The 27452-nt window shown below is 38.9% G+C and overlaps 1 protein-coding gene across 1 annotated transcript in view; it reads right to left on the reverse strand.

Annotated features, from left to right (window-relative positions):
• Positions 1–566: 566 nt before the first annotated feature.
• LOC122573832 (inhibitory POU protein) overlaps positions 567–27452 on the reverse strand; it is a 57634-nt gene continuing 30748 nt past the window's right edge. The window contains exons 2-4 of the mRNA XM_043740732.1: positions 19688–19744; positions 7708–7896; positions 567–1913 (exon numbers count right to left, since the gene is read on the reverse strand). Coding sequence (XP_043596667.1) covers positions 1149–1913; positions 7708–7896; positions 19688–19744 — 1011 coding nt within the window. The 3' untranslated portion in view covers positions 567–1148. The remainder of the gene's footprint in view (positions 1914–7707; positions 7897–19687; positions 19745–27452) is intronic.

Genomic DNA, 27452 nt, shown 5'->3' on the forward strand with positions numbered 1-27452 from the left:
CTACAGAAGTTGGTCTAAAGGTGGGTTACGCTCGTAAACTGTTTTATCGCGATCGTAGCTGATATGCTTCGCAAATTCTATCTCACTTTTACAGATGATTTGATCTAGAGATTCCGTAAGGGTTCTTTTATGTCATTCTGTACGATATTCTTATGCAACATGTAGCACATTTTCAGTATATAGCATGTAACGTCAGCGATCCTTATTAGGTACTTTTATCAAGTTGGTGAATTTTCATCGTTACGTTACGTTAGCAGATCTGGCGTTCGGCCCTCTCAACTAAAAATTGACTGGAATCGCGTACGTAGTAAGATTTTCTTTATTTTCGAATCACCGTGGTTCCAATTTTTCCTTTAGAATCAAAAAATGGAAAAGATGGTGATCTTCGTCATCGCTTCGAACAGCGGAACTGAAATATATCGAATCGAGTATACTTGAATCTTTATACAGAAGAGAGAAGTATGTTTCTCAACTTAACGCTATAATCGAAAGATCCGTTTAGCGACGAATTAATTATTATTAATTCCAACGATTAATTTTCTTCTGCGTATCGACAACAGGAAAATTGCGAACCAGTAAACATTCGAACGACAGTTTTCGAGTCTGTTATTCATCGTAATTAGAATGGTAGCGTAAAGTTACGAGCAAGTTGAAATGGCAAAGTGAAGAGGGAAGAGGCTCGTGAATCGATTCGTCAAGCATCGTCGGTTCCGGTGGAAAATTCGCCGGGAGACTGGAGACGCGTCGAGAACGTCACACGCGCGCGCGCGCAATGACCGTAAAATATTTCGCATAAAGCCTGTGACAGTCTGACTATCGCTTACTCTTATTTGGCCGCAGCATCGAGCTAATTACGTTTGCGATCCACTTGAATGGCCGAGAAGTCGTACGCGCATCACTTCCAATTCCAATGACCCCACCATCAGCAACCACGTAGGACAGTTGGTACGCACTACGTTTAAATCCCACTGCCGGTTATGATCGTACGTATGTACGTAATTCCATTCCCACAGCGATCGCGTCTTTCGTGCTCTTATATCGTCCGTTTCCGTTTACGGCCATCCCTGAAACTCGGTCAAGGGTTCTGGTTTAGGCTCGAGACTGGGCAACTGATACGGTCAGTTTTGCTGTCACAAGCCACCCTCGGGTCAATGTTGAGCCGCGAATTTCATGCGCTTCTGCTTCTGCCGTTGGTTGCAAAACCAAACTCTGACCACGTTCTTTTTCAGATCCAGCTTCTCCGCGATCGCGGCGATCTTCTCGCCGGACGGCCGTGGTTGCACAGCGAAATATGCCTCCAGAGAACGTTTCTCGGGCGCGGCTATACTCGTTCTCTTTCTTTTCTTCTCGCCGGCTGGCAACACCGACGGGGCGTCGGGATCTCGTCTCTTGTTCTTCGCCTGGGCCTCCGCTTCTTCCAGCCACGCTTGCAAGATCGGCTTCAGCGCGATCATGTTGTTGTGCGACAACGTGAGCGACTCGAATCGACATATCGTGGATTGAGATAGCGCTCCAACGCCTGGTAACTTTAAATTCGCCAAGGCTTTCCCGACGTCGGCTTGCGTCACGCCCAGCTTGATGCGTCTCTGTTTGAACCTTTCCGCGAATGCTTCCAACTCCCGTGGATCTGTGTCTGCATCTGGATGAAGACCCGCGGCCGCGGCTGCTGCCGCTGCCGCCGCCATCGCTGGGTGATGATGAGCCGGATGTGGTACGCTACCTCCGCCGCCGCCCAAGTTTCCGTGATGATGATGATGGCCCATCATTCCGTTCATCCCCCCGTAAACCGAGGGACCGTGAATCCCAGCATGATGACCTGGTCCACCGCCGGTATTCTCCGACATTGGCGTCAATGTGGTCATCGAGTTTGCCGGATCCAACATGTCCAGACTCTCCATTCCTGGATGGCTCATCTGTAAAATATAATTTGCGCATTTTTTACTCGTAAAGCGTGGCGTCGATTAAGTTAATACGTTTCGTACGCTTCTTGCTTTATCATCGGATATTTTGTAAAACGAGATCGACTAGTGGTACTCGAACATCGAGTAATGAGAATTTTAAGTATGTATAATTCCACCGTGATATGCTTTACTGTTGTGCAACAGAAACAAGAAATTAAGCGAATAGTTGGAAAACGTATCGGTTAATGATAACGGTCGGATATTACTGCGAAATATTTGTAACAAATATACCGTGATACGAACTAACAATTTGCCCAACGTTCGGTATAAAATCTCGTTATACCTGTATAAAACTAAACGAGTATCTTGTACGTATTTGCATAATTTTATAACGTTCGTTAACAAAAGCGAAACGTTCAAGGATGAAAGAATCGTGTTCTAATTACTAGCAGCTATGCGAATAAAATATTCCAAGCTTTCTTTTATAGGCGTACAAATTTCATAATCACGCAAAATCAATAATCGTAACAACGTAACTTAAAACCAGCAGTTGTGAAAAATTAATCGAACTCGCCTCGTAAAATATTTCGAGCGCGAGAGGGCGGCACGTCCACAGCTGTTTAAAAATCAAGATCTTCGAGCAGAAATTGTACGGTAACGTGGTTACGCGATTCTACCAATTAACATTGTTAAAAGGAAAGAATGAATGAAACCAACGGGGGCTACGAGGGATGGAAAGGGACGAGGACACGGGGATGAAGAGAGAACGTGTACAAACTAGCACGCACAATTATGCAGCACGTGCCGTGGCCGTCGCGTCGCGTCGTCGCGAGCGCAGTGTACGCGACCCCTTACAAATTATTTATGAGCTCCCTTCATATTTTTTCCCCGTAGAAAGTGACGCCACGTCAGGTATCGCTTGTGTTGTTTGTTTTCTCAAAGCCACGTATCCCAATATCCGTGGCAATATGCAATTTCCACCTTTTCGTTAAACCAATAAACATGCACGTTAATACGTACGCGTTAACGTCGACCTCTCTGCAGAGGAGATGCGCCTGTCAAGGTCGACGTATCGCGCGGTATCCATTCATTCCCAGGAGTATCGCATTGCCGATAGCAGCAATCATAAATGTGTCGTCAGGATTTAGGCTCGAGTAGCTTTAGCGACTCCGAGTGGGTGATACTTTCAGGGACTACCGGGTTTCTAAGAGTCGCGGATGTTGTAGTTTGCCGGGATGCCGGCAAAAGGTCCCGTACTCTCTGACGCTCGCTGTCGAGGGTCGTGAGCACGATGATTCGGCGTCACAACGCCAAAAAAGTCACGGAGTCGAAAAAAGATTGAAATCGTCCAAGATCGATATGCGTATCATCCGACGCGGTGTATTTTGGCTTCTGTTCAGTCGCTTTTCATTCGTATCTACGTCTTTGTTAATGTCCGGATTTTTATGTCGTTTCGCGACCAAGGAATAATATTTCAATAACACGTTCAAAGATACAACCCTGTTAAAAATATCTTCTAACCGGAGAAAGTTTGGAAAAAAGAACTGAAAGACACGGCCAGCACGCTGCTATATCGGAATTTCCGGATATTGAGAAAACAAACGCGACAGCAGAACGTACAAACCCCACTCGATGAGTTCGTACTCTTTTAGAATCCTAGGACCGCAAAGATATAGGGGAAAGGTCGTAAAAGCGGAAGGTCCGCGTATAAATCGGCAAAAAATGCGGCGAGTGTGGTTGCGATTGGTGCTCGCGCGAACATGCGCCTACGGCTACGGGACGTTTGCGTAACGTTGTACACAGGGCGTGACGCGTATGCGTAGGAGTAGGATCGCGCGTTCGTGTGTACGCAACATTTATTCTCACGAGAATATGCAGCGTAGCGAGCTAACTGGATGGCACGGTTTCAGTCCAGGGGTGCTCTGGAATAGCATAGTTACATCAGAAATGCAGGGGTTTGCGGGTGGTGGCGCGAAAGAGCGAGCAGGAAAGCACGTTGGAAGAGGATAGTTGCAAATATGGAGTGAGCGAAGGACTAGCCCAGGGGCGTATATGGTAGGGCCCTAGAGACCCGCGCAATATTTCATCATTATGCTGACACGACGCGACGCGACGCGACACGGCGGTAGGGTTAGCCGACTCTCTCGTTCCTCCTCTCTTCGATACGTGCCCCTGTTTTTCTCTTCTTTACCCTTGCTCCCTTGTATCTACGTTGTACGGCCTATCGCTCGTCACGATTCTTTCCCCTTGCTCTTTTCCCTTTGACTCGGTTCGCTCCCCAAAGCTTGTGCCAATGACACAAAACTCGTTACATGCGTTCGTGAACGTAATACGTTGCGCGTTAGGCAAGCCTGCAGCAACACTACCGTTATTGAATTCGTCAACCTCGCGTATAAAAACAGACTTTATGGGACACTTGCCGTTTGACCATCTGTATGGGAGATTCGCGGCCGGGAGAATGCGACAGAGAGAAAGAGCTGTAAGCGGGAGAACGGGGCTCGTCGTTCACTCGTCGTGCCACCGCACTGCGGGAAGCCAGATCTCCGATCTATACACCCACTTCATGGTCAACGAATATTCTAGCGACTAATAATAGTCAGCCGATTTCCAGCGGGTCGATGAAACGAATACTCTCGCGTTCGCTGTTACGGTTGATCCACCTTCGATCAGTTTGCCGACATTGTACAACGACCATTCTCCGCGTAGCTAATGTTTTTGAATAAAATAATGCTTTTTTTTATCGGATTTATCGATTTATCGGTTCATTTATCGACCACTTGTCAGGACGAGTTTTTAAACAACTGAATTATTCTTATTTTCTGTCTCGTTGCTACACCAGGCCGCATTCAACCATTTCTTCGATTGATTTTATACGAACGATGAATATCTTTACGTCTGCGTAAATAATATCTGTTTAACGCGAAACCTATCACCGAAGCATACGTGTAAGATATTTCTAACGCGTAGATAAATCCTTTGGAAGATTTTAACGCAAAAGCATCAGCAACAAGATAGAGGACTCCATGGAAGCTGTTACAAAAATGTATTATTCCGATCACGAATACGTTAATCGGTGACGTTTTTATAGAAATATTTCATTCGGATAATGGATAGATTACGAATATAACAATATTGCAATCGAATATATTTTTCAGCTTTAATATGCATTTGCATTTGGAAAACGCATTTGGAAAACGATGCATAAATAAAAGCAGGTAAAACGTATGCGTGTTTTAATCGTACTACACCTACTTCATACATCTTTGAGTAACTCGTAACTACATATACGCGCACACATATATATATATATATATATAAATGTATATATATTAGCGTCATTATCGTTTTTGGATATCGTTAAAAAGTTCTCCGACTTAATTTTTTTGTAATCTCAAATTCATGAAATATGGTCGATTTTGCTCGCCATAAGAGAAATCGTGAGAATGCCGACCGTCGTGTAACAGATACATTGTGGTCGTTAAGTTGCCGAATTTCGAAATTACGTATATCATGGCAATGCTCGAGACATTGAGAATGAGATAATTGCTTGTGTGGTAGTTACATAGATAGATACGTTTCTTACGCACTGGAATTTCGGCAGCGAGCCCGATGTGGGATTGGTAACATGAAAAGGAAATTCTGTCAAAATTGATTGCGTTACGCCCAGCGTGTTACGAATCGTCCCAATGGCGAGATAACGTACGAGCAACGCCCCTAAACTCGAGAAGATCATTCCGGGTCGCTGAACATTGCTTGATTCACCCTACTGCCATGCTATCATCCGCTCATCGGCCTCAGATTGCTTGTATTAGCATAAAAACCCCGGAACGACACGGAGCAAATTGCAATTGAATTAATGCCACGTTCCTACCACTTCTACGTGTCTGTCTTTCTAAGCGATTAATTTTTTATTTATAATTTTGTAAACAATAGGTATATCTAGGCATACAGATTCGTGCAGTACAATATACAGGTCTGTATCTTTGCGCATCTTCCTTTTGGTTAAATCTTTCGTTCTGAATATTAACGGGGAATCGACATTTTATTGTCGCGTGTATTTCTATTGTTCACTTATTTACCGATAAGAACAAAAAAAAAAATGTTAACGTTAAAGGGGCGATTTTCCAGGTATTTTCCGTAGATTTGGCGTTGCGTATGACGCGTGAATTATATTATATCTATACTCTAATACTGTTCTATCTGTCAGCGTATCAAAAATTCTATCGTTTAGCGATCATTTCACATGGAAAAGATACATTTTGTAGATCAGTTTCATAGTTCGCGATAACGAACGTTAAAATCGTACGTTCGAAGGTGTACAATTACTCACGCGTATCGGATTATGGGAAATATCAATGATTAAAGTATCAAAATGAAAACTGTTGCTCGTATCGCGAAAGACGTTAATAAAAAATCGGTAGGGTTGAATTTTTTAATTGACGGATTAATTATAAATCGTAATTAATTGCTACGCGTAATTAATTATTGTCGGTGGTTTTAAGCCGTCCTCGAAACTCGTTGCATTTTATAATCGTACTCAAACGTTGAATTTTGCATGTCGACGTTATTGTTTCGGTACACTTCATTACGATAATTGTTTCACCGATAAACTTCGTCATTGGTAACAACATTAAGTTTTAACAAATTATCGTGCCTCTGAGGCCACGTACGATATACAATTAGTCCGTTTCGTAATTCATTCCAGTCCGAACGTAACTACAGACTTTACTCCGTTTTGTCGTCGTCTTTATCGAATTATAATACGAAAAATATTTCTGCTCAATCAAGAAAAGCCAAGCGTTAATAAGACTATCGCTAAGAAGGAGAAAAATTAGCGATTATTGTTAGCAGGAACAATAGCAATAAATGAAATTATATACCATAACTTTTTTTTATCTCTGATATTTATTTACCTAGGTATCTATGTCATCTTTCGGAAAATAACATAAAGCAACATTAAGAATCCTTAAGGTCCTTTTTCAATGCCTCTGTTTCATTCTTTCGTACTCGATATCCGATACCTCTACTATTATCAGGTATTACTTTCTCTTTTATAAACGATTAGCAACACTTTTATTTCATTACGTAAAATTTACTACAATTTTACTACGTAAAAATACTATAAGAAAATTGGGGAGTGGAACAAGTCTATCGTACGTACAACACGGTAAATAGAAATTACAACGTTGTACTTTAACGCTACAAGCGTGCGTTATCATATCGGATACGATATAGGTATGTTAATTCTTCGTACTTGAAAACGAAAGAAACTGTCACGCCTCAGCGTTGACTCAAATATTACGAATAATTAATTGTTCCACGAAATAGATTATCTTATATCCTTATATCCTAAAAAAATAATAATGTTCGTCTACGAAATATAAGAGATTAACGCTCGAAAACAAATTAAACTTCAAACTTCGATAAATCAATAACGGGCAAGAGTGTGATCAACAAATTAAAGCAGTCGATATACAGTCGATGTACTAACACAGTTCGATACATTTTTCTAAATAGTAATCGCGTGCTTGCTACAAATACAAAGCTCAACAGACAAAATTATACCGATGTTCCAATATTTTTGTAACCGACTGTACATACGTATTTTCGTACACATAGCTATACAACGTATTGAAATAGCAGTAAACTATTCGAAATAACGAGAACATAACCGTACAATAACGTTGATAACAAAACAAACGAGAATCTATACTTTCGTCAACGAAACTGATACTTTGAAAGAAAAACAATCGGTACGAGTATAGTATTGCGAAAAATGCAGACTCACAAAGAGGTGTGAATGTACCTGATGATGTGGCCGGTTATTTGGATGGGGGGTTGGCATGTGGGTTCCATGATGATAGACGGAAACAGGGTCGTGCTTCAAAGGCATTGGGGTGCCCGCGTTGTGTTTTCCCAAATCCGCCGCCAAAGCTTCCGCCCTCGAAAGTAAGCCGTCTTGTAGACCGCTGTTCAGTCCCCCGAATAAGTCACCCTGAAACGTTAAAAGCGACACGTGACACTGATTGAAGAATTAGGGATCATGCATCATACGTAACAGAATTTTCGAGAAAACGAGTTTATATCGCATCTTATTGTTACAGCGCATCTCGTTACGTCGTTCACGTTGATACGACGTTGGCAATGGGACTACGATTTACAGAGATCTAAGTTTGACGAGCTGTGTAAACTAGATGCTGTATTACTTTTCATACGTAACGCAGCTTTGCTACGACAATTATATGATAATTAAAAATGTACACATTAAGAAATAGGTTTCTTACACGTCTTGTTAATAAAATTTAGCTTCAAACTTTTATTTCCTTCCTATCGGGCGTAAGAACGTTCGTGAAATAATATCAATTTTTGTTTCATTTTTACGTATTGCGTTTTTCTTCTGCTTGAAGCGTTTCAAACTTTCAGTTTACGGGCCTAGAGAATCTCGTAGAACATTTTACGGTAACAGTTCGAAGATACGTATGATCTTTGAGTTGCGTCGCTTTTGTAGCAAGGGGACGGATATGTAAGAATTTTGTACATGGTTCTGAAAATTTAGTCCGATAGATAGAGAGAGGACAATCGGTTTTATTGTACAATGTGCCGGTCGAAAGTTGCTACTCAATGTCAGTTTCTGGTGAAAAAAGTATGCGGTGCTTTTGTATAAAAGTATCCAGTCAGAGGTCACTCCATGTGCTCAACATGGCCGTGCGATCGATATTCTAAAAATAGTTTTAGCGCTGGAAACTTGGATTTAGGTTTTGCCGGATTTTTCAAGTGTACAATGTACGAGCGTAATTACCAACTTTTATATCAATTAATGTAATTATTACCTTATTATTACAATAATGTCAGTAATTTCTTAACAACAGGTATTCTCTGGTTATTAACTTGCGTCATTTTGTCATAATAAGACTATTAATTTTTTCAATTTTTTTTTTTTTTTAATGAAACTAAACATTTTGTTCAAGAAGGAGCTACTTTTTTCAAATAAATTTTCACACAGATATCTGACATTGTATCGAGTAATGTTTAATCGTTCTTTGATTTTTTAAGAAAATTTTGATATTACACTCGACAAATCATCCACGTTATAAGTTCTGGATTTTTACATTTTATATCTTTATATATTTTCTGTCTATTTTTAAGCATAGTACGATTAAGCAAAGGTACGTATAAGGGCGTACATAATACCAGATTACGATTCACCCGGTTAAGTTGATGTTATTTCAAAAGTGGTTACGCGTGACGTATGAGATTTGCTAATCGTGTTCGTTTGCCTGTCAAATGTTGCTGGGGTTGCTGGACAGAATATTTTAGGGTCAAAGTGTTACTAAAATTGAACGAGACCATAGGGTCCGTCAGACTATGTATTCCTATGTTTAGGAACAGGTCTTTCGTAAAAACATAGTCAGTGGTAGCACGAGTAACTTGATATTCTTGCACTTTTATGCCTATCGTGCGAGTATAAACGACATTAAGAGGTCGAACGTTAGCCAAATTTTTAAAAACGCATCTAGACACGACATTTTATATATATAAATAAATTACGTATATATTTAAGAATACCTTTTACCCGTGATAATATTCTTCCTATTCCTATTACCTTTACTTAAAATAATGGCAGGAGGAAAATTTTCAGGCAAATTAAACAGATTTTCAATTTTCAAACTTATTGTTAACAAGAAAGAGTATACGATGATAAATACAAATTGAAATGGTCTAATTTCGACACACAAGGCGTACGATAGAATATGATTTCGTTATCAGTGTACATTTTCGAATTGGATAATAAAAGTGTTTCTTCCTTTACGATGAATAACGATAATGAAGTAGCTAGAGCTGAAAGGTTTAATGAAATTTCTTTTTCCGACGTCATATTAATAGCAGTTGTGACGCGAATTTATGGTTTCGTTTTGTCCAGATACGCTTCTATGTCGTGGCAATCGATATTATATGGGACATTTTGCGTCAGCCGCATCTGTCACTCACGGCGCATTACAAGGTTCGGCTACCACACGAGCGATATTGTCACGTTATTCGAGGAAAATCGAAATATCCGTAACGCGATGCAATTCCAAACTTTTGTAAAGACGAAGTCATCAAAAGCTCGTTTCTCAATACGAAAGGTTTCTTCTTTGTACGATTTATCCGATCGGATTTACTATTTATCGTTCAATTGTGACAGGTGCTGTGCACCTTTTTTTTTTTATCGACGCTCTATATGTTTATTTAAGGTCAGGATATTTATCTATAAATTTATATGAAGAAATTTTTATCAGAAAATCGACCATGCAAATGCACGTACGATACACGTGTTTTCTTGTAAAATTAAACAACTTGCAACATGTATTAAACTGTGTAAGAAGAGTTTCTAGTTTTAAGTACTCGATTTAAATATTTATTGCTTTTATCTGTTTCTAATTAACATGGAAAAAAATCTTTGATTAGAAATAGGAATCTACGACAGGTGGATGACAGAGATTAATTTATGGAATAAACAATGGTATTTTGTTTAGTTGAAAATTCGAAATACAACATTCTAATTCATCGTTTCGATTGAAAGTTCAAATTCAAAGTTGAAACGAAACATTCAAATAGCATACGAGTTGTTATTTTTTGAGAAACGTTGACGATTATATCCGTACAGAATTTGCGATTCCAATTGTCTTTTACTTAACGAGATTTTCTTTCAACGCACTTCGAAAATAGAATATCTTCAAAATAGCATTATTGATTTCTCTGCATCGCTTGGAAAACGTGGCCATCGCTTTATTAAATATCGATAAAGGAGGATTCATTGTCAAAACAATTTAGTGGGAATTCTCCGCGGCGCGTGTGCTTTCATCAAGTTTGTATGAATCCGTTGCGTTGCAACCAATTGCCATCAACGAGTCGTTTCTCACTCGGTAATGGGAAATATCGAAAATCAAGTATCAAGCGTTTTCAAAATATTCCGTAATTTATGAAATATCAAATATTTTTCCATTCCTTCGCTTCGAATTATTCGTTGGACATTTAATTTGTCAGAACGTTCAATTTAATTTATCAAGGAACGATTGAAATTCCTTCGATATGTTAACGCACAGATCACAAACCGTTTACGGTTTGCGATTTATCTACAGTTTGGCACGAAAGAAATTTATCACGAAAATAGTAATTAAAAATTTACGAGAGCAAATTATCGCAACAGTTATCGAAATGTCAATAGTTAGATACGTTCGGCGTAGCGAGGTTAAAAACGATTCACTATCCACTTATTTCATTATAAACTGCAATGTCCGCATCGGCCGATCAATGTTTCATGCGAAAACCACCATCGTGCTTCAACGCTTCGATTATTTATGAACTCCTTGTGTCTTTGTCGGGTACGTGTACCTACTATCTGTCTGTCTGTCTGTCTGTCTGTCTGTCTGTCTGTCTGTCTATCTGTCTGTCTGTAGGTTACTGAACTACCGCCACTTTTTCTAATTTCCAACTTCTTCCTTGTGCTTTTCGCCTCTCGTATAGTAAAATTGCCATTTGCCGAGTACCTTGCTTTCGAACCTGCAAATGATGCATTCATCTTCATAGACGGTCCTACAGAATAATTAAAAATCAGTATTTGTAGAATGGTTGTTTAAAATAATGATTTCTTATTATTCGTTGCTCCATTAAATCGTAACATTGTCGGTGTATAGGTAAGATGTATACATGACGCAAAATAATTGCGTAGCAAGCAATCTTTGATACATCGAAAATGAGATAAACGCTTGTACAATTTTTAGAAGTTTAATTCATACTTCATTTTTCAAATAGATTTTATTATTGGTGGACATGTAAATTAGAAATCTACAGAAATAGAAATAGAAATAGAAGTGGAAGTATAAGTAGAAGTAGAAATCGAAATAGAAATAGAAATAGAAATAGAAATAGAAGTAGAAATAGATGTAGAGATGGAAATAGAAATTTTTCATTTTAATTGACTGAAAGTTTGTTATTTTGAATAAAAAAATGTTTGTTAAAATATAGAAATTTGAGAAATATTGCAAAGAAATTAATAAGCACGTGATCTTTTATCGCATAAAACATTATTACTTTATTACGCAAAGGATGAAGTACTTGACCCATTCGTTGCTTCATACATGGTATTGTTCATGGAGACGAATGTTTTACCTAAACGAAATTTTAACAGGACGATAAATCCTAAATTGCGTTTTCTCTTCAAGTGCGGAGGAAGAATCCCAATTTGGGGCGCAGTTGTTATACATATGTGTGTGTGTGCGTGTGTGTGTACGTAGATGAATGTAAGGGATGGTCTGTTTGAACGTTAATCACGTGTTATCAAAATTATGTTGATCGCAATCAAGACGTCTTCTTTCGCAATTTACTTTATTTATGTATTATTAAATTGTTCGTATATCGGTACGTATCTACAGTTAAATTATAATATCTTGTTAAATTATGGTACCTTCGCATCTATGTAATTAGCCCTTTGCATTCGCCACATTTTCCACTTTTCTTATTTATCTTCTCTTCGAGAAAACACATATGTTTAAAAAATTTGAAGCTCGTCCAATTTTGTTCTGTATAATCACCAGCAATCTCTTTGTGTCCCCTTAAAGAGGAGATCCGAGCTGTTTGTTACATTTACGACGTCTTCTCAGAGAGGACGAGGTTAAATATCCATCATTTCGTATATTCAAATATAAGAACAACGTAAAGGACTTAATTTATCATATGATAATCAATAAAAATTTCGGTGAAGATATTTTGTACGTTCATAGAAAAATGTTGCCAGAAGACGTTTATTCCATCCTTTGATCGATGATCTGCCATTGAATATTGCTTCGTCGCAACCTGCTCGCGATACTCTCAACGGCTGATTCTATTGTGAATTTAAACGATTCTACGTAGAATTTATTACGGAAACGCATTTCTTCAAATAAATGACTATATCAGTAGGAAACGGCCCGTCTATCCTTCCCGATTCTTCTTCACATTGTGCGCTGTTACGACCAATACACAGGCGCGCAGTAGTTTTTCCAAGACTTGGCCAGACAGCTAGGGGCAGGGATGAGAAAAGCGACGACTATGCCGAGCAACGGATACAGATTGCTCTTGTTAGCCGCCTAGTTAGCAGCTCGTGCAGTTGTTTAGCAAAGTTTCTACTCTACGAGTCCCCCTTCGAGCTCGATTCTGTAGGTCCCCGTGGTTAATAGAGTCATTTTTCCGAGCTGCCTGCGGCCAACCCACCCGTTAAATACGTCTTCCAGCGGCGGCACGTTAAAGATTAGCCAATTACAATTGAATTATCGCGCCCCAACGGCCGTCCGCGTAATTTATCTGCTCGAGCTTATTCGCGAGAAACCGGGAATGATTAAGCTCGTAACGTAGTAAGCGAGACGACGCATTATTATTATACATCAGCCTCCTTTTCCGTTTAATCTACCACCAGGCTTTACAATTCTCCCATTTTAAACGATTACGATCACGGTCTAACAGAGTCAGGGAGACTCGAGTTACGTTCGAGGAAATATCACAAAGTATAGCTAGTTTCTTTTCTCGTTTTACGAGTGAAAAGAAGTGGCGGAGAGTTCGTGGAATGGTTGATAGATATTAGGTCAGTAGTCGGTGCATAATAACACGAAGCGTTGTCTTTCAAATAAAATCACACAGTCTTCATTTCATCAAAATATCCGTGTATTTGGTGAAAGAAACGTCTATATGACTCGTTGCATAGTTCCAATCTGACTAGCTTCGTTATACCGAATTTATAGGAATTATCGGCTTTTCAAATAAGAAGCTCTTAGAGCGGACCCATTACAATTCCTTCGTTTACACTTCTTTTTTATATAATTTCCCAAATTTAAACTGGTATTGGTAAGATACTTGTGTAGTTTATAGGTTTCTGGCATACTATAAGCATTAAAAAAAAAAAGATTTTTCTTCATTCAGACTTCGTTATCCTCTGGTGTTGCCGAATATGTCACTTGAATTTTTATAGAGTTTGTTCGTAGTCCGAAGTAAGTTTCTACGCCCTGGATTTTTATACATTGACAACGAACGTTTCTTCGTGCCTTTATATCGATAATTTGCGCTTTTTTCGACAATTTACGTCTCGATTTGACGATGACAGCTGACACCTAACATACGTATGCCTTTGTTCAGGAATAATAGATAGACATTTGTTACAAACATGCGATTAGTAAAAGTCTGATACATGGCACTTACAGCGGTCTTAAACATATACCGTAGACTGTTTCGCGCGAAATGGTATTCATATTTTATTTCAGAGAACACGAGACTATTTAGAAGCTAAGCGTGGACGCGTGTCTGTCTTCGTTTCTCAATCGCGTACAAGCAAACTAGATACGATTCTTCGATCGTTTCACGACTCAAAGTACGTACGAACTTGACGATTCTTTGCAATTGATGGCCGTATAACCGACGTTCTGGCCAAATATTCATTAAAGTTTTTCACCACTCTATCCGTCATTCCATGATACAATCCAATTTTATCTATTATGCAGGGTGTTTCGTATTGAAAAAGAGTAAACCGCCATTGTCAAAATGAAATAAAGTGCATAAATAAAATAAGCGGGCCAGAATGCTAAGGTGAATGGAATACAACTCGATGCAGTTGAACACAACATACACATTCATGACTATATAATGCGTGTACATTGTACGTACGTATGTAGTTCTGTTTTCCATCGCGCTTCTGCGATCGAATAGAGGCTCGAGCTTTAAAATAAAGACGATCAAAAATTCAGTAGCCGAGAATACGTGATACAATGAAAATTGACTCTTTCGTCCAATTTCACTGTATCAATCATCAAAATGTTAACGATAAAAGTAATTTTTAGATTTTTTCTTTTAATCTTTACGCTTTGCGATATTCAACCGTTTTGGCGAAGAAGAGAACGCCAAGTAATAGATACTTCGACTAGATACTACGTCGAACTATGCCACGAGAGAGACTTTTCTCTGGCTCGATGTTGTCGGCTCGAACGGTGATCCGAAAGTGAAGTCGTAGTCGTAGCCGTACGATCGGCGTGGCGCAGCGCCGCGTCGCGTCGTCTAAGCCCTAAACCTAACAATAAGACCGGAACTCTCTCGCGTCTTTCCTTAATCCCTTCTCGTGCCATTTAGTTCGACGAAACTCGGGCCCAAGCTCGTAAACAGTCGCGATACGAACCGAAATGTAGACGTATCTGGTCGCCCGTCAGACTCGCGATATTTACGTTTGGGCCAAAACCTTCATCGCGAGTCTGACTCGCTAAAGTACGGGAAGGGGCTAACCCTGCGCAGTCCTCCTTTTCTCGTCTCAAAGATTCACGGTTCACAGGACGGCACGGAGCAAAAGTCGACACGTGACAGGAGGCGCGTATAGATGTAGTATCGTCAATGGAATATATTGTTGTTATATCCTGATATTTGTAATTTATTTACAATGAATGGATTGTACAAATATAGACAGAAAAACGATGGTAGTTTAATATGAACTAATCGCAATAACACGCTACAATCTAGACAACTCTCGACACAACGGATCCAACGTTCTCTCTCACGCGGACCACACTCTCTCGACAACACAACTCGCCCTCTCTGACCTCTCGATTGACACTCTTCGACTTCTCAACTCAAACTCAACTGACTGCTCTCGCGTGTCTTTTGTCTTTCCGTAGACCCACCACGCACGTGTTCCGCGACCGCTCCTGGCCAAGGCCACGTAGACCTTTTCTACGCAACTATTCACTTGAAAAACCGACGACACATTGATGGGCTCATCGACGCCTCGGCTCTCGGGACATTGTTTATGGTTCGCTAGATATTTCTTAGGTCCTTTTCCCCGATACTACATAGACGTATTCTAATTCTCCTCGATGCACGTAATGACATTGATTCATGAAATATTATAAAACTAGGTACTGGATTTTTAAATTTCCGATTCCAGATGCTAGATATACATTTTTCGTTGTACGTGCACGTAATTTGTTTTCATTTTCTACTACATCTTTCAAACTTCTTGCAATCTGTGTGTGTCTGTGTGTGTGTTTTGTATAGAATAAGTATCAAATTACTCGTACTCTATAAGCCCTGAGGATTCTTTTCTCGTGTCAGTGTCAAATTTTACTCCAAGTCCTTTAATCTACCAATTTTCTTTCGATCTTCTTTATTATAACACGAGTATATTTAACAACGATAAGAATGGGAGAGATAGCGATTTGATGCGAAGCATTTGCGAAGAGAATAGACGAGGATTTTCTACTTTTTAAGAGACGAAACATCTTTCAGCCACGTATGACATACGAGTCGTTTAAATAACAGTTGGAAAAGTAGCTGATTATTTGTCACGATATTACGATTGGACCTTGGTGGTTTTAATAGAAAGAAAATTCCAGCAACGTTTCCAATTCCGATACCGAGCTTGCTCTACGTTCCAGAAGGTTGTGTTCCAAGTAAAAGTCGGTTACAACTTGCAAGAAGAGTAGCGCAGTTGCTCGACGTACGAGACTAATTGTTTGCTTCGAAATTGAATTCCAACTGTGCATGCTAGGAAATTGGAATTCGAGCTGTGTACATTTAGGCGTGTAATAATTTTTTAGTTACTTTCGTACTAACATTTTCCTGTGAGAAAATTTGCCATACTCCATCTGTCATAGTACTCCTAAGCTACCGAAAGTACAATAGGCACGTTTCGCTATAATGATTAACCCAAGTTTTGCCTTTCAGATAATTTCAAAGATGAAAAAAATCCAATTATGTGTTATACAAATTTATTTATTCGATCAATTGTTTAGTATACAATGCAATTGTAAATAACAAAGTTTGAATACGTGCAAACTATCGTAAAAACTACATCTTATCTTGTACATTTTCTGTTAATAAACTCACTGAAGTGGAGTCTGTTGTCCAAATAAACTAGCATTAAAATCGTCTACAAAGATTATAAATAATTTTAAACGATCAAAATTTCTCTGCGATTTATCCAATTTATTCCACCATATTTTCTATTTCATTAAAGATATAAACTCTTAATCAACTTTCACCTGTCGATATTAACTCGATTTTATTAATACACGTCACAATATTATTACGTTATAATTCGTCGCAGATTAATCTGATATCTTGACGGAGTATTTATCGTGGATAAAGCGAGAATCGGCCAACAATCGCATTTGTGAAAGAAACCTTCGAGTCTTATTGTTAGAAACAGTAATGAAATTCTCTTCGGAATCCTACGAAACGAACAAGTCCTAAACAACAATACGTCATTTACGCTTCTGTACAATTCTGTAATTCATAGCGAGGAGAAAAACAGCGATAAATGAAGAAGGACGATTAACAGTGCTGTAACTCGATTCTAAAAACAGCACCGTTCGTGGACTGTCGGCCAACGGATATCGCGAAATGGGACAATCACGTTATTTCCGTTCGATAACCTACATCGCGAAGCAGTCTGACGTATGAATAATTAAATTCTTCCAGAAAATCTGACGTCTCGCGCGAAAACGAGCAGACTGTACGAATTAACGCTTGCATGTCGGAGTAGCGTTTGTCTAGAGTCTACGGTCTAGAGTCTAGAGGCTAGAGTCTAGAGTCTAGAGTAATCCGGAGAAAGATATTACGTTCGTTCTCTTCTGGCGTCCCGAATAGTCTCGATCAAATTCGGTTTCACTTGTCACAGTCACAGTCACAGTTATAGTCGACACAGACGCGACTCGACCTGGCCATGGCGCGGCGACGAGCGGACGAGCTTCGTCCTCATCGATTTAGAAACGATCCAAATTTATAACGTCGCTCGATATTTACCTGCAGGAAGCTCCGGTACGGTGTCTGCCGCGATCGGTCGCGCAACCAGTCGCCGCAGCTTTATTCCGTACCCGCTCGCTAATAATTCATCTCGTTCATTGGATAACGCAATTAACCGTGTATTATTGATGGAAGCCGAGCGAAACGCCGCGTATTGTATTGTAAATTATCACTCGATAAATGCTTGGAGATTGCGACATGAAATATTGCGACACGCGAGATTGCGGTGCAAAGTAGCTGCACGTTGGTCGCAACTTGTCCATGTATCGGCGTATCCATGCTCCGACAGATGTACATGGCCGCATTAATATGCATGTATGCGTATAAATAGATAGGCGAATGCGTTGCTGGTTCAATCGCGGAGATAGATGAAGGGTTAACGAGAAATAGGTATGAAATTATGGCGGACTTGCTGTTGCTGGTTTCTATTCAAGTGGTGATTTTTACAACGTATGTACCTGCTTGTGTGTATTCGTGTATATCGATGAGGTATTTAAAGATCGATGTTGATTATTATAACTTTTATCTAGACTTTGTTCAGATATCCTTCTAGGAAGCTCCTATTATTCTCCACGTGCATAATGATCGGCATACCGAAACTGCGCTACAGATAACATTCGCGAGTACGTCTGAAGAAGTATCGTCGCTGAAAGCCGAACCTAAACTCTGTTGGCTGTTGAAAAATCGATGATTTCGGCTATTGGCGATGCAGTATTCTTCGAAACAGGTGGACACCGCGAGATGATATCGTTGACATCGATAGATATTTATTTCTACGGATGCGTAAAAATTATTTGACTCGATTTACGAATCTTCGGATACATCACTTTTTCGACGATATGCCATTTTACAAAACTGGAATAAGCAGAGATGAAACAAGCGTAGAAAATACAGCTCGCATACTTCTCCGCGTAACGTTTCCAAAACGATATTTCACATGATTTGATAATAGCTATTCGGTGTTCAGTAGCATTCTCAAACCACGAACGCTAGTTACACGCTACTTGTCGGAGACACGAGCGTTTGTTCCATTTGCGGGAAACGTAAGCGACGCGTGGCTCTTTTTACGGCGCTCAAACTATCTCGCACCACCTCATCGTATATCTAAATAATCAATTTACTACTGGCCATAATCGTAACCAGGAGTTAGCGAGTTTATGTCGGCTAAGCCACCGTAACTACGTGGCTTCGTGAAGCATAAATATTACCGAGCATTTCGTATAAAATAAAGCAATAGAGTTCGGAGTTATTCTCTTTCTCTTCTTCGAACTCGCCCCGCTTCCGTTTCTCTTCCTTTCTATTTTAATCGCCTCTAATCAACATCGCTATCTTATTTCGGCCTTGATCGCGTATCATATCGTTATTTATATACGCTTATTAATATTTTAAATATTTATCAACGAATGAATTTCATTCCGATGCCTTCGACGACGTTTAACGTTAAAGAGATGGAAGAAAGAACGTAAGGCGCAAACACTGTCTGCGTTTCTACCGTGCTTGATCGTGCAAGTAGCGTGTATCATTTTTATTTTCATTTTTATTTTCATTAATTTAATCGTCTCCATACAAAATGTGTTTATATAAATCGTGAATCGTATAATCTTAATTTCCATACTTCAAATGCTATCGTTCGGAAACGAAAGGGTGCTAAAATTTCTTGTGACGTTAAATCAACAGTGGTTAATATATTATCGATGAAGATTACGGCGTTAAATTCCTTTGCTTATTCTAATTTGTTTTTCCTTCTTTCTAATCGAACATACCACGAAGCTTAATTCCACGATCGACTGAAAGTTTGCTGAGAAATGATCTTTAACGTTATTTTTGTTGTGATTCGATCAGATGGACGTTACTTTACTAGCATGGAGCAAGCCAGATAAACACGATGGAAAAGGTAACGGTGTTTCTTTCTGAATATTTTTTAACTACAATCTAGTCTTCTTGTCAAATTAATCAGTAATAAATATCTAGTAACGTTGCATTGTACTTACGTTGTGCCTTGGTGACCAGGAATTGCACATAATGGAGGCATCTTCCAGTATACGACTCTGGAAAAAGGAAAACTTTCTATTTTTAAGTGTTTCATTTGACGCGACATATTTGTATATTTTTGTTCCCCACCATCTCAAATTCGTGCTACTAACGATTCTTTAATTACGCTTCCATACCTTTGTACGATAATCGATAATGGATTTTGAAAGAATTCGATATTGTTTAATATCGATCGAAATGAGCGAATAACAAAACAAACATATACAAGAGATGTGAGAAGTTATATTTATTCCGAATGTATTCAAAGATCCTTTCGAACGTCCCAAGTGTCGTTGAACTCCTAGAAATAAATGTCGACTGACTTAGAAACCCGGTGGAGAATGGAAAATTGGCAAGATTTTACAGCGTGACGCTTTCACCTCGATAGTCCGTCTAGACTAGACGTTTTAAATATTAAAAACTTTTGAAACGAAATTATATATTCACAGACATCTTTCACCGTCGTATTCGGATGAATAACTGCTAAATACTAACAGATATATATATATGTATTTGTACGATCGAAGAATCGTGCCTTGTAGTAGAACATTTCATTTTCCAAAAATATGGAAAATAATATCAACTTCAAAGTTGAAAGAAAATCGCATCCGATTGACGTCATTGGCGAAACATAAATGCCCCCAAGACATAGACTTTTCTTTCGATAGAAATTTACGGCCTCTAAAATAAGGACGTATTTATATAATCGTAGCGGCGCAGGAGTCGAAGGACGATACGAGTCGAGAGCGACTCATGCTGTCGTTTTGCCTCAGGACATTGACTCAGCCTTGACACGGCAATGTAGCGATAAACAAACTCCGAGCAAAACAATGTTGCCATTACGTGCAAACGTCGAATGAAGTCGAATTCAAATTTTCCGACTTCCCCCCGATCGGTATAAATAAACGGGCGCGATCGCCAGCGACACAGTATATTACACAGTGTATCGCATCGAGTATCGAAAGTATCTACGAGTATTTAACGGGTACTCATTTCCGCGATTTTAGTTGGCGAGTTACATCTTTGTGTCGACGACTCGCGTATACGGTTGTATATTTATTTATTATTGTAAATATATTCGACGGTTTCGATAACGCTCAATCTCGTTCTTTGAACCTCACGAACTAATCGTCTACATAATTTTTGTAAAAGATTTAATTTATTCATTTACCTTTCGTGATATTTATGAGTTTTTACAAAAACTATGTCCTACTACGTAACATTGTTGCTACGTAAAAAAAGCGAGTAAAGAATAATAAGAAAGTTTAATAAATAAAAGACAATAAAATAGATATTCGTGGCATTTTTATTTATCGTAGGAAATAAAATATATATCGATGTATTTGGATCGTGAAATTTAAACAATAAACGAAATCCTTCGTATTAAATAGATATCGAATAAACAAAAATGGAAGCGAAATCTCCACCGAACTTGCGACTATCCAACTGAGTTGTCTGTTGTTCGAAATCGTAGTACTCTTGTTAAAACGATTATACTCGATTCCTCGCAAACCACGATTCCAACAATTTTTATAAAAAAAACACTGCAAGATTTTTGACTCCGCATCCGAGAAGATATCAAGAATGTTGGCAAAAATATGCCTACGAGTAAAATATTATCAGTCGTTTTAGAAAATAAATCAGAACTATCCATTACATATATATATATATACCTACGTAGAATAATTAGGATGAAAATTCAAAACCAATTCGAAATAACCAGACGCCTTTAAGACGTAACGATCTTGCAGCCTATAGATACGTACATAGAGAGAAAAATAGAAAAGTCCGTATGTGAGCAAGCGACCGTGCGTTTAGGCTGCAACAGCGACGAAGAAATTTCTATGGACCGACTGGTATAATCCACGCGGCGAAGTATTTCTCCGAGCTGACAGAAATTCATGCATATCGACGCGGTTTACCTGTCAGCAGGGCTTAATATTCATCTGGTTTGCATATTTTATTCCTGGCAATCGCGTAATATGTATATTTAAAGCGCGGTACTAAGATTGACAGAATCGGGCCATTCCGGCGTCGCGACGCCGCCGTCACAAATTAAATGAGTCATTTTAGGAATCGAACAGAATTAGGTAATTCAATATCGTTCTCATTAGAGTGTCGGCCAATTCTGAGCTCGATCGATATCAATGACAATGATCGCATCATTATAGAAGTCGCGACTGATATATGAATTCTTCATCTCTCCACACCGACGGTGTTCGTTAAATTGCCAGATTTTTCAACTTGCTTCGGCTATTTTTCATGACAATATGATATCACGATATCGATGTTTCGCGAATATTTTATACGTTCTTGTTGCCAAGCTTGTTGCTGGTCAAACGTACATACATATTTATAAGTACTTGTATATCTTGTAAAAATGAGACGCAACGATTATTAGCAGAAAATATCGATACAAAGATATCGACTCTCGCTCTTTCATTCCACTGAATTATCAAAATTTTAGTCCGGACATTCGTGTGCCTATCGCACCTGATATCAAACTTAACTCTGTAATTACCGTAACACGACGATATCGAACATTACGTTCGCCTATTGTAGTTCGTACTCGACAAGTTACTTTCGTGATATACTCGCAACTTTAGTGCAACGATAACGCATCTGTGAGTATATTGACACGCTTTTACTAAATTTATCTAAACTAATCGCCAACGACGCAACGATACTTTGCCACTCTCTAAATTCGTATTTGAACCCTGAACGCTAAACACGTAGCCAAACAACGAGACTGAGGAATTTAAAAAATAGAGTTGATCTATACGGTTTGTAAACGGTCGTTTATCCATTAACAGTAAAAAGGGAGCAGCCGTGAAGTAAACTATTGGTACTGTATTTTATTCGACAATAATCCTAATTTACGCGGAACCGCAATTTTCGCACCATCGTGATGCAAGACAAGCAACCGCTTTTTACCAGATTAACCAAACTGTTTAGGTCAAAGAACGCTATTCGTACCGTTCTATGGGATAGTCATATGTTGTTTATTATTCTGCGGCTTACTCGTATATCTGAAGCATCGTTTAATATATGCTTCGCTGAAGCCCAAAATTCTACCGCGCTAATTATTCAACGTACCCGTGTAACAAAGGCGTTTCTACACGCACGTTTACAAGTTGTATCGACAAAAATGCTGTTTCATTTTTCACTTTTTTTTATCGAAACTCTGTAAGTCTACAAACGTTGTGACGCGTGAATCCCTGTGCGTATACCTACGTATCTCTACTGTTCGCAGGTGTGTCATCAATCAACGCGTACGCGGCTGTGTTGCGCGTCTAGCGTCTATGCGCCGAGATACATATGTACCTTGTGTATGCTTTGCTAGAAGTTGTACACAGTGCATCGAGTGCAAATACGAAGCTCGGACAACATCGATAACACACACGCATACGGAAGTAATGCACACGCGGATAGGGGCGCGTGTATGTCCGCGAATTTGCCATTGTTTCATTCATTTCATTAAAACCTCGATTTCTTCTTTTTCAGAATTTTAAACCTCAACCCCAGTGAAATGGTAATATTCTAATTTCCTGATCCGAGATACGCGCGATGAACAAGTTTCATTTCAACTTATAGCACATGATCGAAGTCGACGATAAATACACTTTTCTCGTTTTTCGCATTTTCGATAATATTGCTTGTGCGATTAAACAGAAGGGTTTTGATGTTTGAAAACGAAAAGAATCTGTCGGATGCAAAGACGCAACCTTTTTAAAAATAAAATAAAAATAATTGAAAAATGTTAAAGAATACGAGAAAAGCGTTTAGCGTAGATGGCAAAAGCAAATACAAAGACAACTTTGATAACAGGGGGTTGATCGACAACCTACTGAATTTTAAAAGTGCTTTTCGACAGAAGATGGGAAATTTGACCAATTTTTAATTTTTAATCATAGAATACATCGTACGTTATTAGAAATTATGGTACCGTTTACAGCGTCTGGGATATTTTAGGACTTAACGGTAGCAGTTTAGGGATAAATATGGTTGCAGAACTCCATTTGGGCGTAAGATGTACGTACGTAATACTATTGACGCGATGTCTACAGAAAATAAAAAATTTTAATTAAACCTTAAAAAATATTGGGAATATAATGTGCACATTACGAATTTATAGATTGAAAATCAAGCATTTAATCGAAGCGTAAAAATAAAGGAGTCAGACGTATAGACCGCCGCTAAATTTCACTGTTATCGCATAGAAATAACTTGTACTTTATTATTTAGCAATGGCATAAATTCATTGTTTAGTAAAATGATACACTGAAACTATGAATTTCTTAAAAGGAGAATTTAAAATAGAGCCATTTGTCGAAAGCCGAAGCACGTTGTGATATATTCATCAGCTTGGTCTCGGCTTTATAATTATAGGAAGATCCAGCGATAAACGATCGTTTTCTATTAATAATTTTAAGTACATATGTGTATTCTCGGCGATTTTGTTTAATATAATAACGGTGTTGTTTTAGTATCGAGCGAAATTATGTCCACAATCAGTAAGGGGATTTTAAAAATAATTCGAATGAAACTTTCCTTCGCTTTATCGTAGGTATGTAATAATTAATGACGGGAAACACATTCGCAACGTGTTTCTTTGACATCTCTATACCCAAGTGATAAAATACAAATTCTCCTCAAACTTCTACCACGTACCAAAGACTCTTACACGGACGAAAAATACAAGATAAATTCATCGCATATGATCGTATACCTATTTCAACGTGCAAACGATAAAATACAAAACCTGTGTTCTCTATCGCACACACTGTGAAAACTTACACCGAGCAACAAGAGAAAAACCTTTCGATCCATCGTTTATCCACGTTATTACGAGTATTTCAATTTCCCGTAGAATTTCGAATTCTCGTTTCGTATGTACATATGCGCTGGTGTATACTGTATACTGTATACTGTATACTGCATACTGTATGGTGTACGCCGTATACGAACTTTACAAGGATGTGTCTGTGCCTGTGCGGATTGGCAGGCTGCGTCGCATCGCGTCGCCTCGCGTCACGTCGTTGCTGTACGTATAAGAGATGGTATATGTGCGTGCGTGCGTGCGTGCGTGCGTGCGTGACGCTGGCGTATCACGTGCACTGTGCAGTGCACTGTGCAGTGTGCACTGTGCACGGGGTACGCGTATCCGTTTCCGAGACGAAACACATTGGCGACTCTCGTACGGGCAAACAGCCGCAGTCGAAACAGTTTGCCCGGCTAATTGATTTTCCTTGGCATCCTCGATTCGGCGTAACCGGTCCATGCAACGCACTGCACCGTCCAATATGTGGAGACAAGCGCTCGCACGAGCACACGAACGCGTCTACATCGACAAATTCAATCGGATACGGAATACTGCCGTTTGATTATCAGACAGGGCTGCGCTCGGCCGATTGTAAATCAGCCGGAAAACTCTGCGCCGCGGAATTATACGGAACATCGTCGATCGTTTCCACGATCGATCGGATATCGTTGTACCGATGCCTCTGTATGGTATTTTGTACTTCGAAATGCAAGTTGCCAACGTATGGTATTAGCGCTCGTTACAAAGGAACCGCTCATGGAGGATTCGCGAAGGAAAAACAAAATAGGATATCCTCGGATGCGAGGGAAAACTGCACGCTTCGAATTCTACGCTTCTGTAACTCCGTTCTTTGTTTATTTTATGAAACGAACTATGTCATCCAAATTGTATCGATTCGTCGAATGTCTCTACATAAATATAAATATATGACGGACCTTTTTTATCCACTTTTATCGGGAAACTTTTGTATTTTATCTTCGTTACTCTTCTACGTTATTTGCTACTTCTATCGAACTATTAACTATTGAAAAACGATATACATAGTTGATGGTATACCAAGGAGAAAAATAGAAGAAAACTAAAAGTTTTATTTGGTATATATTACAATGTCCTTAAAGATTCCAAGTTACTTAACATATCGAACCGCGAAAGGCAATGAAAATAAAAGTTTTGGTCCGGAAAAAGAAGAGCGATCGGACAAACTGTTCGCGAGAGGCAAAGGGCGCGAGCTTCTTCGCGGAAGTTTGACTGATAATTAACTAAATTTACCAAGGGTTGCGAGTCAAAGTGTGAAGTCGTGTTCCAAGTCTTTCTGCACTTCGACGCTCCACTACGCTGGTTAATAACAAATGAGCCGAGCTTCGCCCCTTCACTTTTGTTATAATCGGGGACACTTGCTCCCTTACAGTTACTGTCTACCATTCTCAATTATTCAGTAGATTCGTTTGAACCATTCTAAACATCGCTCGGATGTCCTTCTCCTTCTCCTTCTCCTTCTCCTTCTCAGTCTTAATACGTATCTCAATTTTCATTATCGTTTTTTCTCCCTCTACCAACCTTAGAAATCCTTTCCTTTATTCACCATCGTAAAGGTATACGCTTAAAGTTTAACATTTTTAAGGAAAGTGCGTAAAGCAATTAGTGCGTGATTAGTAAAATTCTACGTGTAGGTACGTATACTAAGATATTGGAACGAGATTCCATATAATTTTATCTACTTGGGCGTGATAAATAATTGTTTAATTTATCGTTGAAATTATTTACAGGCTGTCTATCCAGTACGGAATACATAAAACTTGAATTTTATTATTGACCATTGCTTTTCGTCAAGTTTTTACTAAATTCGCGGAAAATTAATAAAACACGTCCGTTAAAATTATGATTTTATTGTTAATAGATTTATCGTCAAAATTCGTCAAGAGGAGCATGAATCGTAAAGTTATACTTTAAACGACATTTTTTCACGCAATTGCCCTATAACCGAGAAAAACGCAGCAAAGAAAGAAATAATTTCTAGACAGTAAATCATAATATGTACGTACTTTAAATCGCATATTTCGTGCCATTTCAAAGTGTGTAACTGTATTCGATATTTTTGCAAGTATGTATGTTATTAAATAGCTGGCGCGAGAATACACGAGAACCGAGTTTTCCAATCGTAGCAGAGGTGGAGCGGATAGATAGCCATGAGAATTTATGTTCACGCGAGTCATTACTATTTCAAGTGAAAAACACGGATCTTGACGAAGCGCGAAGCGTCTAAGAGCTACCTAAAGAGAATATATGAAATTTTGTAATGCAGTATTCTGATTCGTAGACGCTCCTTCTGGTGCCGAGTCAACTCTTTACCTAACGATTTTTTGCTTTTAATACAGAATGCGATTAAGATTAAGTTGCCGTTATACCGGGGAAACGTCATTTCGCTCGATCCATGCTGTAAAACGAATTACTCCAATTCCGAGAATTTTCCAGCATAACGTTACGTAATTTCTTTTCCTTGTATCCATACGTAATTATTATACAGCTTTTTCGTATCCTTTTCACTTTTTTTCCACGTTTTGTAGGATCCTTTGTAAATAAATAAGTACGTAGGATGGTCCGTGCACGTAAAACGCAACGATGTTGCTTTATTATAGTGCTTGAATAATTATAATTATAATTAGAGGACAAAACGTGTCAAGCATAAATTTATTTATTTAATCGGGGTTATTTTATACTTACTTCTTAAGTATTTTCTTTTTATACAATACGCGTTAATACAAATTCATCGATGTACCATAATATGCAAGTTTACGGTGAAGTGTTATCGAAGAATTTTAAATAAACATCGAAAGAAAAAAAACTGAACTTTCAAATTTACATCACCGATTTGTGCGAGGTTCTCGTAATACTTACGTAGATGC

The sequence above is a fragment of the Bombus pyrosoma genome, linkage group LG12 (assembly GCF_014825855.1).
Source record: "Bombus pyrosoma isolate SC7728 linkage group LG12, ASM1482585v1, whole genome shotgun sequence".
NCBI lineage: Eukaryota > Metazoa > Arthropoda > Insecta > Hymenoptera > Apidae > Bombus > Bombus pyrosoma.